The sequence below is a fragment of the Gymnoscopelus microlampas genome, assembly GCF_963454915.1.
Source record: "Gymnoscopelus microlampas genome assembly, chromosome: 9".
Taxonomy (NCBI): Eukaryota; Metazoa; Chordata; class Actinopteri; order Myctophiformes; family Myctophidae; genus Gymnoscopelus; species Gymnoscopelus microlampas.
The window spans coordinates 52,300,663-52,315,944 of NC_139946.1; the positions used below are offsets into that span (position 1 = coordinate 52,300,663).

Below are 15,282 nucleotides of genomic sequence, written 5' to 3' on the forward strand. Positions count from 1 at the left end.
TTATATTGTCCAACTCCTAATTTCCGATACCGATATCAACCGATATATGCTGGCTTTTACAGTTAACAACATCACATATCTAATCAAAGGAAATAGCTATAATATCAATATAATATCTAATAAATGTAATATAATACAGTGATGTTGTTAGGTTTTCAATAAAGTGAGTCCCGGGACTCACTGGTGGTCATTTGAATGAGTTCCACTAATCTTAGATTAGATGTTGGGCCTATTTGACTGTGCAAACACACCTGACCTCTGCACTGCTCTAATTTGTAAGTGACTGGAGTCAGTCTCATTTCTCTGCAAAAGCCCTTGAATATGATGGAATATGATATGAAGTATTACTGTGATTATGGTAAGAATTCTGAAGAAAAACAAACCTAGAGAGACAACGTGAGAGAGACAGGGATGTGAAAACAGAACAGAGTAGGTGTTAGAGTTGGAGAGGCTGCTGGAAAGCCGGCAGAGCAGACCACTAACTCTTGTGACGTCTTTGAGTGATTTCCTTCCTCTCTTATGGGCACAAACTGTTGTTGTAACACCTATAATATGCTCCTCTAATGAGCGCTGACAGACAGCCAAAGCACTACGGTAGGTTCTGTAAGTGTGTCTGCATTTATGTCTGTAATGTGTGTTCGTTCGTTCACAGGCGTGCGGGTGTCGGAGGGGGAGTTTCGTCGTGAAACTACTGCATGTGCAGAATGCAAAGCGACGCGTTGTGAGTTTGTAGCTATTTTCACTACGCAACACTGTCGTAGACGACAAAGTATAAAACAATAAGGCTTAACCCAGTGATTCTCATCCTTATTTTATTTCAAAGACCCCCAGTTTAGGATTTGATACACGTTTCTGTCACAAAGAGTTACAGACCCGTAAAGGCTAAAATTTTGGACCCCTTGCGGTCCCAGGACCTGACATTGAGAACCAGTGGCATGATCCACTTACAGTAAGCCCAATCATTTTCTCTTAAAAAAAAATCTTTTGTTTTGCTCAATTAAAAAGGAAAGGCTTTTTATGTTTTTTTTTTTTGTCTTTTGACATATATCTTTTTAAACTGTCTAACCGTTGGGTTTCCAGCCATGATGGTGTAGTTTCCGTCGTCGTCCAGCGAGGCTGCGGCCGTGTGCAGGGAGCAGGTCCCGTCGGCGTCGCGGCTGATCCTGTAGTGTTCACTCCTCTTAGAGATCTGTTTACCGTCTTTAAACCAGTACACCTGCAGAGAGAGAGAGAGAGACATAGAGAGAGAGAGAGAGAGAGAGAGAGAGAGAGAGAGAGAGAGAGAGAGAGAGAGAGAGAGAGAGAGAGAGAGAGAGAGAGAGAGAGACACAGAGAGAGAGAGAGACAGAGAGACAGACATCAGACAAGGCATAATATTGTCCTTGTATTACTCTCTGTTATACAAGGACTTCGACAGGACATGTTTATTTGGTTTGTTGTTTGATTTATGTTTGTATTATTCTTTTTATTGTTATGTTTCAATTCAGTAACTCTTGGAAGAGAGTAAATGCAAGTTATGAGTTACGAGGCTTTGATCTTTGACGCCAAAATCAGCGTGTTCCATCAGTCTTTTAGTTTTCCAAACATAACTCTAAATATATGAGATCCCCTCCCCCGATCGGAATGCCAATTTAAATGGTTGTGATTTGCTCTTGTCTCATGTTTGCTGGTCTTCTGGCTCGTGCTGCTATCTGTACTCCCTTTTTTCTGCTCTGTCATCACCCAGTCATTTACTGTTGGCCCCTGAAGGCCAGGGGGGGGGGTTAGGCAGGGAGCCACTGGGGGAACTGGGGGTCCGCAGCCTTATCACAACAACGTTTCAACAGCCTCACATGTCAGCAGTGGTGGAAGTAAAAGTACAAAAGTATTGGTATCAAAATGTACTTAAAGTACCAAAAGTAAAAGTACTCATTGTGCAGAATGTCCCATTTGATGTCCCAGTTTTCAAAATTCTTTTGAAAATAGCAGATCTACAAGCTCACAATGCGTCGCATCGGCTATTTTCAAATGGTCGAAATGTATATAGGGTTTAAGTGGTTAATGTATGTTTTGTAATAATAATCAAAATCTACAAACTAATTGTAGTGGAGCAAAAGTCCAATATTTGATGATTAAGCCCTCGCTTTTCTCACTGCTCTTTGACGCATCGTGAGCTTGTAAATCAGCAAATTTTCACCCATTATGAATGAAAATAGCCAATCTACAAGCTCACAATATCCGTATTCCTTTTTTTGGTAAACATTTCACCTATAATAACATGCCCAAACTATTATTTTCAATCATCGATTATTCTTCATAATCAATTCAATCGATTTAGTCCAATTAACTGCTGCATGACCCAATTAGGATAACGATCCACAGACTGGTTGAGTCCTGTCTTCAGCGCTGTGCTGTGTACGGTACCTTTGCTTTGGGCTCCCCATGGACCTTGCAGGAGAAGGTGACCGGCATGCCCTCGAACACCTTGTAGTGTTTGAGCTTCTGGTCGAAGGAGGGCGCCACCCCCTGGACGGGGGAGTCCTCGTCGTGCTGCACGTCGTCGTCAGACTCCTCCACCGGGGAGCGCTCCAGACGGAACTCTATCTCGCTGATCAGACGCTGCTCGAAACTAGAGACCTTGTACTCCTAGAGAGGGAGGGAGGGAGGAAGGGAGGAAGAAAGTAGACAGACAGACAGACAGATAGACAGACAGACAAGGAGACAGACAGAGAAAACAGACGTTAACCATGGCTCTTCCTCGACAGTAATGCGGATGACCGAATAGACCAACGCGTTAATTTGAGAAGAACGTGGAGACAAGGCAAGCACATTCCAAGGCGTGCGGTGGCTTTAATGACTTCTACTGACTCACTGCTGCTGGTGACTCCACCATGAGACCAGCAAAACTCTGATACACACACACACACACACACACACACACACACACACACACACACACACACACACACACACACACACACACACACACACACACACACACACACACACACACACACACACACACACACACACACACACACACACACACACAGGTTACTATACTTGTGAGGACATCAACATTTTAGGACGGCCTTGAAAATGCCTGACAATATCTGAAAAATAGCCCATTTACCAGCTCATAGATTGGCTATTTTTCTGTATGACATCACAGCACAAATGAAGTGTAAAACTCTAAACCTAAACGTCTAATCCTAGAGCCTGAATCTTTTAAAAACGTTTCTCAAAATATATTTTTTTAAAACCATTTAACAACTATTTGTCTTGTGAGGACCAGGAAAATGGTCCTCACAATGTCTATTTCTAACATTCTACTATACTTTTCGGTACTTTTGGCACTCACAAGTATGGTATTACAAGTACACACACACACAACCTGCAGCAACTTTCTCCCTGCTCTCTCTCTCCCTCTCCCTCTCTCTCTCTCCCTCTCTCCATCAATCTCTCATCGGTGGCGTTGCGCTGAGGCAGGAGGAACATCTGGCGGGGGCCTTGCGGTCTGATGACACATGGCGTGTATAATGACAGGCCGTGGACGCAGCTGCGCGAGCTGAGCTCCTCGCCATGCGAGGGTGGAAGTCCCCCCGAACTTCTGATCTAAGCCTTCATGCTATCTCAGCCCCCAACTGTTGCTTCATTACTGAAGCCGCTTTTTGTGATATTATTGCTGTGTTTGCCGTATGTTACACTACTTTTTCTTCCTCTGGATCTGTGACTTAGAGGTTTATCTGTCTAAATTCAGGCAACGAATTCATCCCAGTTTTCTGAACATTAACAGTGTGCAGCATGCAGAGTGCAGGCAGTGACGAGTGGAGATTGTGTTTAGGCTACTTTTTTTCGGGGGGTGCAGCAACCGACCATTAATTACATGCGACAGTATCTGAAGCAATTCAATCCAAAGTTATGCCGCGGGCCTCGGATATATGCGCGGCAAATATACCCCACCAAAGTCAAGACTTAATCCACACTTAATCCTTGGAACGAGTTCCTTATCGTTCCCTCCCTGTTTGCCAGCAGCTCCCTTATCAAGCTCACGCCTTTTAGCCCTGATCCTGGTGCCACACCAAGTGAAAGTGAACACTATACAGTCACAGTGAAGACAGTGTGTGACGACGCCCGCCGCACGTGATGAGTGACCACACACAGGTTACAAGAAGAGTGGGCACTACTAGGGACATCTGGGCACCTCAATGTAAAATGTGTTATTTTGTCCAAAATGTTACAAAATAAAATATTCGAAAAACGGTCTTAGGTAATGTAAAGTGATTGATTTGAACATGCACGGTACATCATTATCAGACCTAATGTTACCCTTCAACTTCTTGTTTATGCCCAAAAAGATTGGATATACAGGTTTTGTTGCAATTTTATAGCAATTGAAGACATATTAGAACTTAATTGTCGAATGTTCAATCATGTTCTATACTTTACATTACTTGACTGTTTTACACTATTAATAGTTTTACATTTTGGACCAAATAGACAATTTGACATCGAAGTGCCCACTCTTCCTTAGTGCCCACTCTTCCTGTTACCACCACACATACAGTAATGAGTGAATGGGGAAAACCCCCCAAAAAGAAAGAAAGAGAAAGAATCAAAGTATAATACGCTCTGAATAACCTTTTGAGGGACAGATTCACTGTCAGGAGACTTGCCTTCCTGTTAGGAGATAGAACAATGGAGAATTGTCTGATATGTGTTTTTTCACATGTGTGCCTTTGTCATCTTACCTGCTTTCGTACCATAGACTTAGTAACTCAGAGAGAGTGCAAATGTTGTTGTTTTTTTGTAACCCATTTTTCACCCAGTGCCAATTGCCTAAGCTTGTAATCCTGGGCGCTACTACTCTCCCTCTGCCAGCCTGGGGAGAGCCCCAAATTGAGCTCATGCTTCCTTCAATGCATGAGGAGTTAGCACACCGCTTCTTATCACCTGACAGGGGAGAGTTTCCCTGGTAGGACGTACTGTAGCGCGTGGAAGGAACACGTTATTCCAACCAGTTCCTTTCCCCTCCATCAGGCACGCCGGCTGACCAGGGGGAGGCAGTATAGAGACCAGGATTACTGCATGTTTTTTGTGAGGGTACCTACCCTGAGTTTGCAAATGTAACCAAATGAACCCTTAGAGGTCCATTTGGTTACATTTGTACAGGTTTTACCTATCTGGACATTTTAGATTTTTTTTTCAATCTTTTGAAATAACATAGGGACAATTACTCGCGACCCGCAAAAACTGGGTCCGCGACCCAAATGTGGGGTCCCGACCCACTGTTTGGGAAACACTGCAGTAGAACTCTTCCAGCCAATCAGCATGTCAGACTGGCAGGCCAACAACAGGCACCATCACCTACCCTGGGCTCTCCTCCTCAGTGTGTCTATTTACTATTCACATTCATTAACATTCTGTTTGACTTTCGACTCTAAAGTCAACATTTATTTTACAGCACTGACAGCCATGTCAGCCTGGCTGTGTAAAGAAAAACAGCTCTGCTCAGTCTCCTAAAACACCTACTTAGAGCTGCTTAGTTTCAGCCACTTAAACCCTATACAGTATATTTCCCTCTACACCAAATCGCTTCCCCATAAATGGCTGATCTGCCACCTCACAGTGCGTTGCAACGCGACTTGTAAATCTGCTATTTTCGCCAAAATATATGATATTGAATAAACATATATGATATATGATATAATAGATATGCGAACATTTAATGTTTGCATATCCTGACTTGTCCGGAATAGGGATGCTATAGGGTTCATGTGGTTATTGAATAAAATGTTGTAGCCGTTTTTTTTCTCTCTCATTTTTTTCATTAGAGGTAGTATTAAATGGCATTTTTTTAATATCACGTCGCGGGCCGCATTGGACCACTCTGCGGGCCGCAAATAGCCCGCGGATCACCAGTTTGACATCGCTGCTTTAGACCCTGGTGTCAGGTAGGACTCCTACTGGTTGACAAGTAGTACTGCCTGAAGCCCATGATACAATATCTCCCCTGGCCGAGTGCGGGTTGACTCTTGAGATGTCGGGTAGGTCATGAAAGTTCCAGGGAGTTCCCAGCTAAATGAGTTAATATACTATAACATCAGTGTAACCACTAACCCTATTTTATATACTTACTGTAGGCTATTAACTAAGAAAAAAAGAGTATTTGGAATTTGGAAACTTTTCAACACAAATCTTCTCTTCTGGGGATCCCTGGCACACATCATTTTGAGGGTTTCCCGACGTGAAAAAGTTTGATAACCACCAAAATAAACGACCCAGGCGGTACACACACACACACACACACACACACACACACACACACACACACACACACACACACACACACACACACACACACACACACACACACACACACACACACACACACACACACACACACACACACACACGCACGCACGGAGCTGCCACTCACTGGCTGCCACTTCTCTGTGGCATTGGAGTGGTTCCAGAGGGTTTCAGAGGGTTTCAGAGGGTTTCAGAGGGTTTCAGAGGGTTTCACAGGGTTTCACAGGGTTTCAGAGGGTTTCAGAGGGTTCCAGAGGGTTTCACAGGGTTTCAGAGGGTTTCAGAGGGTTTCAGAGGGTTTCAGAGGGTTTCACAGGGTTTCAGAGGGTTCCAGAGGGTTTCAGAGGGTTTCAGAGGGTTTCAGAGTGTTCCAGAGGGGTTCAGAGGGTTCCAGAGGGGTTCAGAGGGTTTCAGAGGGTTTCAGAGTGTTCCAGAGGGTTTCAGAGGGTTTCAGAGGGTTTCAGAAGGGGGACAAATAGCTACAAGGAGCCTTCAAAGAGTGTTACTCCCTGGCGCTCATGTAAGAGCGCGGCTGCGGTTTCCCTGCCAGTGTTCATAAACAGTGCTTTTTATGGGAGGGCTCTGGAGGGAAGGCTTTTTACTGTGTTTACATCCCGGCTTTCATAACACACTGCAGCTCCAGAAAGCCCTTTTCCACGGGGGGCTCGGAAAAGTTGGACGGGCTTTTTTTTTTAGAGGTGGGGTCTCATTAGATAGGAATGTTTCGTATGCAACGGTGGGACAGGACGGCGGTCAGACTGTACACGCTATAGTGCAGAGGGGTTCCATAACATTTTCACGTCAAGGAGCCACACATTTATATGGATTTGGCCGCAGACCCACATCTGAACATATTATGTCCCCTGGGACCCCCTGTACAAGATTCATGTTGTTCAAATGTTTCCAAAGTATTCCAAAATGTATGTTTTGGGGGAAATAGCCAATGTACTGCAGGTTTAAAGTGGCTGTACTGATTTTGATGCTATATTAACTACTTTTGCTGCATGGGGACCCCCTGGAACACCCTCAAGTACCCCTGGGTGTCCCCGGACCCCACTTTGAGAACCACTGTGCTAGTGGTACTGTACAGATGTTTCTGTGCCTATGTAAACTGTAAGTGTGCGTGTGTGTATGTTTGATTGGACTGACTGAAAGAAGGGCAAAACAATCAAATATTGTTCTGTGCTATTATTGCCATTTTATTATGGAAACGACGGCGTCACCTATATCCATAACTTGTGCCTATGTCTATCTCATACAGACAATTGTGATCATGATCTTGCATTGCATTTTGATGGATATATTTGTATTTTGACACACTATTCATGTCTTTAATCAGAAATCCAAATTAAGACATTAACCACTTGAACATTGCGACACGTTGTGAGCTTGTAGATTTTTGGATGAAACTCTAGTCCAGTTCTCTGAGGGTTTAAGTCTCTACAGGGTTTAAGTGGTTAAAGTGGTGTGTGTGTGTGTGTGTGTGTGTGTGTGTGTGTGTGTGTGTGTGTGTGTGTGTGTGTCTGTGTGCGTCCCACAGGTTAACCCTTTGCGTACCTGTGTGACGGTCTCCTCCTCAGGTTCCTGTGTGTTTAACACTGTGGCCGCGTTGTCGGCGCCCAGCAGCCGGCGAGCCATCTTCTCCTCATAGGTTAACCTCTGGAAGCAGGGATTAATGGGGGGATCAGCCACGACGGGTTAGTGTGTGAGTAACCACACACACACACACTCAACACTCACACATTACACACACACAGCCGACTAGTTAACCTGCTGATTAGGATGGGACCAAGTCTGATGAAGGGATTAATCCGGTGGTTCTCAAACGTTTTCATCTCAAGGACCCCCAAATGTAAATGTATTTTTGCTCTGGTCAGGTTTTGCAGATTTGTTTATGTGCTAAAAGAGTGACTTTAAGAGCAGTTTCACTATGAATGAGGAAACCACTTTGGTTTATAATCTATTTGTCAATGAAGCAACTACTGAAGATGTCTTAAGTTGCCAAAAGTCTGATTATATCATGGCAAAGTAGGGCTTATTACCGGTATCGGCCGAGAGCGCGGGAGTCTATCCTCGTTATATCCGCGATATAACGAGGATAGACTCGTTGCGGTCCAAACGCGAGAGCTTAGCCCTACCGACTGAGCTAACCGTGCAAACCTCTACCACAGCGGTTCTCAAAGTGGGGCCCCCGCAAGAGTCCTTGAGGGGGTTCCAGGGGGTCCCCCAGCAAAATGAGGAACACTAAGGCCTAGTTTCTTTTCCAAAATAGTCGATTGGCTATTTTTGGAAACATTTAATTAATCTTGACACATTTTCTCTCATGGCGGTCCCATTCTCTGGCACAAAATCTTTTTCAGATGGGGGTCCACGGCCAAAATACATTTCCAATTTGGGGGGGGGGGGGGGGGGTCGTTGACATGAGAATGTTTGAGAACCTGCTCTACCTAAAGTGACATGTTGCTTTAAAGAAATGGACTTGAGGAATGAGTGTAAAGGAAAGCATTGGTTAACGTTATAAAGGCTGCAGTGTGTAGTCAGGGTTTTCAAATAGGTCGTTGGGACTGGATGAGGCTTGCGGTTAATTAGGGTTAACGATGTGTTACTAAAACACGGCTCGTTCTCTAAATTACCTACCAACACGCTGTCGTGATTTTTAAAAAATACACACACACACACACACACACACACACACACTCCACACACATAATAATACACAAAACCTGAAATAAATAAATGCGGACCTGCTGGCCGTTGCTGACTCGCTCCTCCTTGAAACGGAGCTTCCTCTCCAGGTCCTGGATGACGGCGTCCTTGGTGCCCTGGATGTCCGAGTCGGAGGTGAGCCGCGGGGTCCTAGAGACCGACGACTTCCGGGGGAATGCTCTGCTGAACGGGAGACAGACAGACCAGGGTTGTTATAGTTGGTGTAAGTAGCTAAGACCTGATTCTACAAATACCTTCTGAATCGGTAGTTCTCGAACTTTTTCGCACTTCAAAAGGATTCGACACTTTCAAGATTTTTTCTATAGTATTTCTATAATGACACAGATGCTTTCCCGGTTTTAATGGGTTTTAACTTAACGAAAATAGAAAACTAGAACATTTTAGTTAAGTGAAATAAAAATAGAAACTAGGCTTTACAAAAAGAAAACAAAAACACAGCTATTCAGCTAAATCTGCTATTTTGGCTGGATTTGTTAAAGACGTAGTTTTAGAATAGATTTTTTTGTTCACCCAAAATGGTTTATTTTCATTTTCATAACAGATTAAATTGAATAGTTTTATTATAGCTTTATTATAACGGAACAGGATATGTCAAACGGTACTAGAATGCAGGCTGAAACGGTAGGTCTGCAAACAAGTTCAAGTCTCGTTCCCCTTGTGGAACCACTGCATCAGATACTTCAGGAGGACTATAAAAAAAAAAAACATATTCCGTCTCATCTGTGACACTGCCCCTCCTCAACACATCAGCATACCCCCCCCCCCCCCCCCCTCCCCTCCCCCCTTGATCTCCTGCCTCTAGTTCGTCTCTCATTAGGTCCTTATCAGGCTCAACGTCCAGCTCTGACATTCCACACAGCGTCTCCTTATCTCTCTGCCCTCGTGCTGGAATGCCAGGGCAAGCGTGTGTGTGTGTGTGTGTGTGTGTGTGTGTGTGTGTGTGTGTGTGTGTGTGTGTGTGTGTGTGTGTGTGTGTGTGTGTGTGTGTGTGTGTGTGTGTGTGTGTGGGGCAGGAGAGAGTTGAGTGAGCGAGCGAGGGACTTGATTTAAGGGCCTTTCACTCCAAACATAACCAGAGCTATGACTTTAATAACCATAAAGATACGCTTTTAATGATCGCTCAAAGTCAAGTGTCTGGCAAGTGTCCACAGCACAACTATAACAAAGACAACGGTGAAGGATATAAAGTTTTTATGGACCACAATGGAGACGAGCTTAGCTTGATCCATGTTGCCGCTTTTTACGGTGCACTGTTTGCTTTTAAATTTATGACAATAAAATACGCCGTCTATCTATAGTTATTGTGCTCGATGTGAACGGCCCTTTATACCTCGTCGCGCTTGAGAATAGCCGATCTACAAGCTCACAGCGCGCTATGAGCTTGTAGATCGGCTATTTTTGGCCAAGAGAGAGAGAGAGAGAGAGAGAGAGAAGTGGAATGCCCTTGACAGCGGAACGCTCAAATGTTTTTCTTCTTGAATCTGCAAGGCAGCCGTCAGCATATAATCCACAGGCAGAGCTGCCATCTGCACCTCTCTGACTGGCTAGCTAAACGTCTAGGCCGGGGGAGGGGGGCTACATCAACCGCACAAAGCCCCCCCCCCCCCAATAGGACACTGCAGGGTCCAGGGTTACGCTGGAGGAGCATAATATATGGGTTTCTGAGAAGTGCTGGTCTTTTGACAGGAAGGTGGTATGGTAGCATTCTATAGGTGAACCCCCCTCCCTCCCCCCCACCCGCCGTACTGTCTGAAACATATGGCGGAATGTTTATTTAACTTACATAAAAAACATAGCTGTGATTTCTTGTCAATGTGAGGGCTAAGACCCTTGCACCTAGAGCGCACACGTGTGCATGTGTGTGTGTGTGTGTGTGTGTGTGTGTGTGTGTGTGTGTGTGTGTGTGTGTGTGTGTGGGGGGTGTGGTGTGGTGTTCAGAAGGCCCTCTTCGCTGTGCTCGCTCCTATAAACATGCTGTGTAAAGAATGTAAACATGTCATGTTGCATCCAGGAGCAGACCTCCAGCCTCCATGTCTGTCTGAGGGGGAACGCACACTGTCACCTTGTAACATACACACACACTACACTGTGTGTTACCTAACCTGAGGGGGAACACACACTGTCACCCTGTCATATACACACACTACACTGCATGTTACCTAACCCCACGTATATGGACTGAACGTCTCAGTCCACTGATAGTCATAGGACTTCATCCACTGATCCGTTGTATGGGACAATGTTGGGTCTCTGCTCCATCATGTCAAGTGTATTGAGACCTCTTGGTGTGATTTGGCGCGATGATAGAGTTGAATTGAATCGATAAATCTGTAAAATCGTGTTTCCCGAGAGACACCGAGATTTCAAGCACATCTTTATGATGTCACGCACAGTGGCTTACTGGACATTGACAATGCTAATTCTAAGACAGTTATTAATGTCTTTAATTATTTCCCCCCCAAAATCTTTGTAGGTTTTGAAATAATAAAAGATGTGCTAATGGTGTTTCAAGAAATAACTCATTCAACATTGAAAACAAGAATGAAAAAAATAAAATCACACAAATCAACTAACGACTTGTTTGACTAAGACCAAAGCGAGGCATTAGTCCTAACCACTTAAAGCCTCATTTATACTTAGTTGACCGCTGGTTTTGCATGCCGTAAATGACAGATCTACGAGCTCACAAAGCGCCACATTCGTGATCCGTTGTGAGCTTGTAGATCTGCTATTTACTGAGCACGACACCGGAACGCAACTAAGTAAGTATAACTGAAGTGTATAGTGAGGTACTTACACGGTGCCGTTGCCTTTGGGCAGGCCCATGGCGTTGACCGTGGGACTCCCTGGGGTGGAGGGCGAGGAGGGCAGCACAGACGACAGGAAGCTGGAGGCCGGGGACGGCGGCATGGAGGTGAAGGGCGAGGAGGTGTCGGATCGCGCCGGAGACATGGCGGGAGGAGCGGGCGGAGGGGGTGGCGGGGGAGGGGGAGGAGGCGGAGGAGGGGGGAAGTCGTGGGCGGCGGAAGGGCCCGACGGCGAGGACAGGCTGACGGGGCTGAGGAAGGGCGGGGGCGGGGGCGGGAAGGAGGGCGAGCCGGGCGAGGAGGAGGACTCCACGCTGGACGCCCTGCTGGTGAACGGCGGCAGCGCCACCCGGCTGAACGGCTTGTGGGCGGAGCCCGGGGAGAGGGGCGACGACAGGCCGGAGGAGGCGGGGCCGCTGCTCTGGGCGGCCGCGATGAACTGCTTGGGCCGGGCGTAGTTGAAGGTGCTGGTCATGGCTGCTGCTGCCGTGGCGCTGCTGCTCTCCAGCTCCTGGAAGGAGGGGGGAGGAGGGAGAGGAGGAGAGGGCGGGGTGGCGGGCGAGGAGGGAGAGGTCGCTTCCCGTTCGGGCGGGGGCGGCGGCAACGGGGGCGCCGGAGGCGGGACTTCCTGCTCGGCTTGCGGCGGCGGCTGCTGCTGCTCCTCTTGCGGCGTCTGCTGCCAGTTGGATGTTGCTGCTTCCAGCACCTCCTGGAGGATCTGGTCGTGGAGCTGCTTCAGCTGGAAGGCGTTCCTGTCAGGAGGGGAAAGGAGACACGCCCCCACGTCAACGCTCTGACCAATGAGACCACGGGTATAACGGCGTTCACGCGTCGTTATGAATGCCAACGGAACGCGTTTAATAGTAATAATAATGCATTTTATTTATAAAGCACTTTACATTCTTGTGAATCTCAGAGTGCTACAGGGGTTTAAAAGCATGGCATAAACAACATAGGAAACCAAAACAATTACATAGGACCCAGCTAGGCTAGACTAGAAGGGGTCACATTAAAAGAAAGGCCCAAAAGTTAGGGGAACAGTTTGGTAAAAAGATAGGTTTTTAGTCATTTTTTAAAAATGTAACCACTTACAACCTGTCGTCCCTATTTTGGCCATGTCATTATTTAGTAGAATAATTATTATCTTTATTCATATATTTTTTCAAAAACTGTGTTGTTTGACACAACATAAAATGTGTCAAAAAAAATGACACATTTGGGAGAAAACAACCAATCTACAAGCTCTATAACACGTTGCATTGTGACGCATTGTGACGTTATAGATTGGCTCTTTTCACCCGACAGGCTAAGGGTAAGTGGTTAAATGGGACAAGGTTGAAAGGTTGAAACAGTCATTCTGTTCAAAGCACCGACGCCCCCAATAACCCCCCCCCCACCCCCCTGCAGAGAGACCCAGATTTCAAGCACATAATAAAGATGTGCTTGAAATCCACACACACACACACACACACACACACACACACACACACACACACACACACACACACACACACACCACACACACACACACACACACACACACACACACACACACACACACACACACACACACACACACACACACACACAGGCAGATCACACAGTCCCTGTGATAGTGCGGGCCACTAAGTCCATTTTTATGTTACAATAGTTCACTTTGTGATACAAGCGCCAAATTTGGCATGAACAATGCCTAGGACCTACTTTTGCAGAAAAGCCCGTTAGCCACGCAAAAAAAAACAATATGGCTGCCATTTTCCAAAATGGCTTCAGGCAAAAGGCATTTTATGTGTATTTTGACCTGGATTGTGATTGGATTATCCAATTTTGATTATTTTGGCATCAGAATATAGTTTTGACTCCCCCCGCCCCCTCCCCCCGTTAGCCACGCAAAAAAAAAACAATATGGCTGCCACTTTCCAACTGGGGAAAGACATTTTATGTGTATTTTGACCTGGATTGTGATTGGATTTTGATTATTTTGGTATCAACATATGAGTCCCCCCCCCCCCCCATGTCTGGATCACAAATTGTTCTAATCGTCACATTTGCAGGCACTCAGCTGTGTGCACTGAACGCCAAAGCGGTAGCACTTGCATCTACCACGACGTTCAGTCTTGCACCGGCTTTTGTCAGTTGTTCACAAATCTGGGCAATTGTAGAGTGTCATCCACGCTACTTGCCAAATGTCATCTTCTGCTCGCCATCCCCAGCTGGCAGGGCTCTCTGTATGCATTTGACATACAGTTGCCTGGCTTCAGACACGGGCAACTTGATAAGTGGCATGCTTCACATGATGTGCAAGAGATGCCCTTGTAGGTGGAATGGCATCATAGGACCTCTGCTTCCATGCAAACAGGTAAAATCTTGCATCATCAACTCCATCAGCAGTGCTGTTCTTGTCATGCACTGTTACTGGTGGGTATTGACTGAGCTTCTGGAAGACATGAGACACTTCAGGCCACACTTGCCGGGTTTCTGTCTTTTTGCCTTTTCCCACGAAAGGCTGACACGACATCACATCCAGTGAATGTGTGAAAGAAAGGATGCCAATGGATTTTTCAGGGCCAAGATTCTTCACTAAATCGTGAACTGGTAACCAACAACAATACAATACAGTACAGTACAGTGCTGTTCAATAACAATACAGTACAGTACAGTACAATACAGTACAGCACTGTGCTGTGCTGTACAATAGCAAAACAGTATAGTACTGTGCTGTACATAACAGAACAGTACAGTACAGTACAGTAGAGTAAAGTACAGTGCTGTACAATAACAGTACAGTACAGTACAGTACAGTACAGTACAGTACAGTACAGTACAGTACAGTACAGTGCTGTTCAATAACAGTACAGTACAGTACAGTACAGTACAGTGCTGTTCAATAACAGTACAGTACAGTACAGTACAGTACAGTACACAGTACAGTGCTGTTCAATAACAGTACAGTACAGTACAGTACATTACTGTGCTGTACAATAACAGAACAGAACAGTACAGTAGAGTAAAGTACAGTGCTGTACAATAACAGTACAGTACTATTTTATGTTTGTCCTGTTTTAAGTGGTTACTTAGTTTTTACTTTACTGTTGTGTTCGTTTTATTTTGTTGTAACGTTTCCTGTCTTGTCTCATTACCTTGTGATTAGTTTTATTTCTCCACCTGTGTCCCGTTAGTCCCTTAGCTCAATGGTGCGCATTCTGCGCCTTTTTACACCAAGTACACCCTCAGAAAACATTTGGATTATCCAATCACAATACAGGTAAAAAAACACATAAAATGTCTTTCGCCGGCAGCCATTTTGGAAAATGGCAGTCATATATATTTTTTTTGCATGGCTAACGGGGGGAGGGGGTGGGGGGGAGTCAAAACTATGTTCTGATGCCAAAATAATCAAAATTGCATTATCCAATCACAATCCAGGTCAAAAACCACATAGCATGTCTTTCGCCGG

At 45.4% G+C, this 15,282-nt stretch overlaps 1 protein-coding gene across 5 annotated transcripts in view; it reads right to left on the reverse strand.

Annotated features, from left to right (window-relative positions):
- palld (palladin, cytoskeletal associated protein) overlaps positions 1 to 15,282 on the reverse strand; it is a 126,198-nt gene that overhangs the window by 12,988 nt on the left and 97,928 nt on the right. For 4 of the 5 annotated variants that reach the window (XR_014601460.1, XM_084066832.1, XM_084066830.1 and 1 more), the window contains 5 exons: positions 11,816 to 12,577; positions 9,036 to 9,180; positions 7,849 to 7,950; positions 2,404 to 2,625; positions 1,067 to 1,216 (listed from right to left, as the gene is read on the reverse strand). Coding sequence is in view for 4 of the 5 variants with exons in the window: in XM_084066832.1 (XP_083922958.1) it covers positions 1,067 to 1,216; positions 2,404 to 2,625; positions 7,849 to 7,950; positions 9,036 to 9,180; positions 11,816 to 12,577 (1,381 nt within the window). In the remaining variant the exon portion in view is untranslated. The remainder of the gene's footprint in view (positions 1 to 1,066; positions 1,217 to 2,403; positions 2,626 to 7,848; positions 7,951 to 9,035; positions 9,181 to 11,815; positions 12,578 to 15,282) is intronic. The other variant, XM_084066831.1, reaches the window with a different exon arrangement.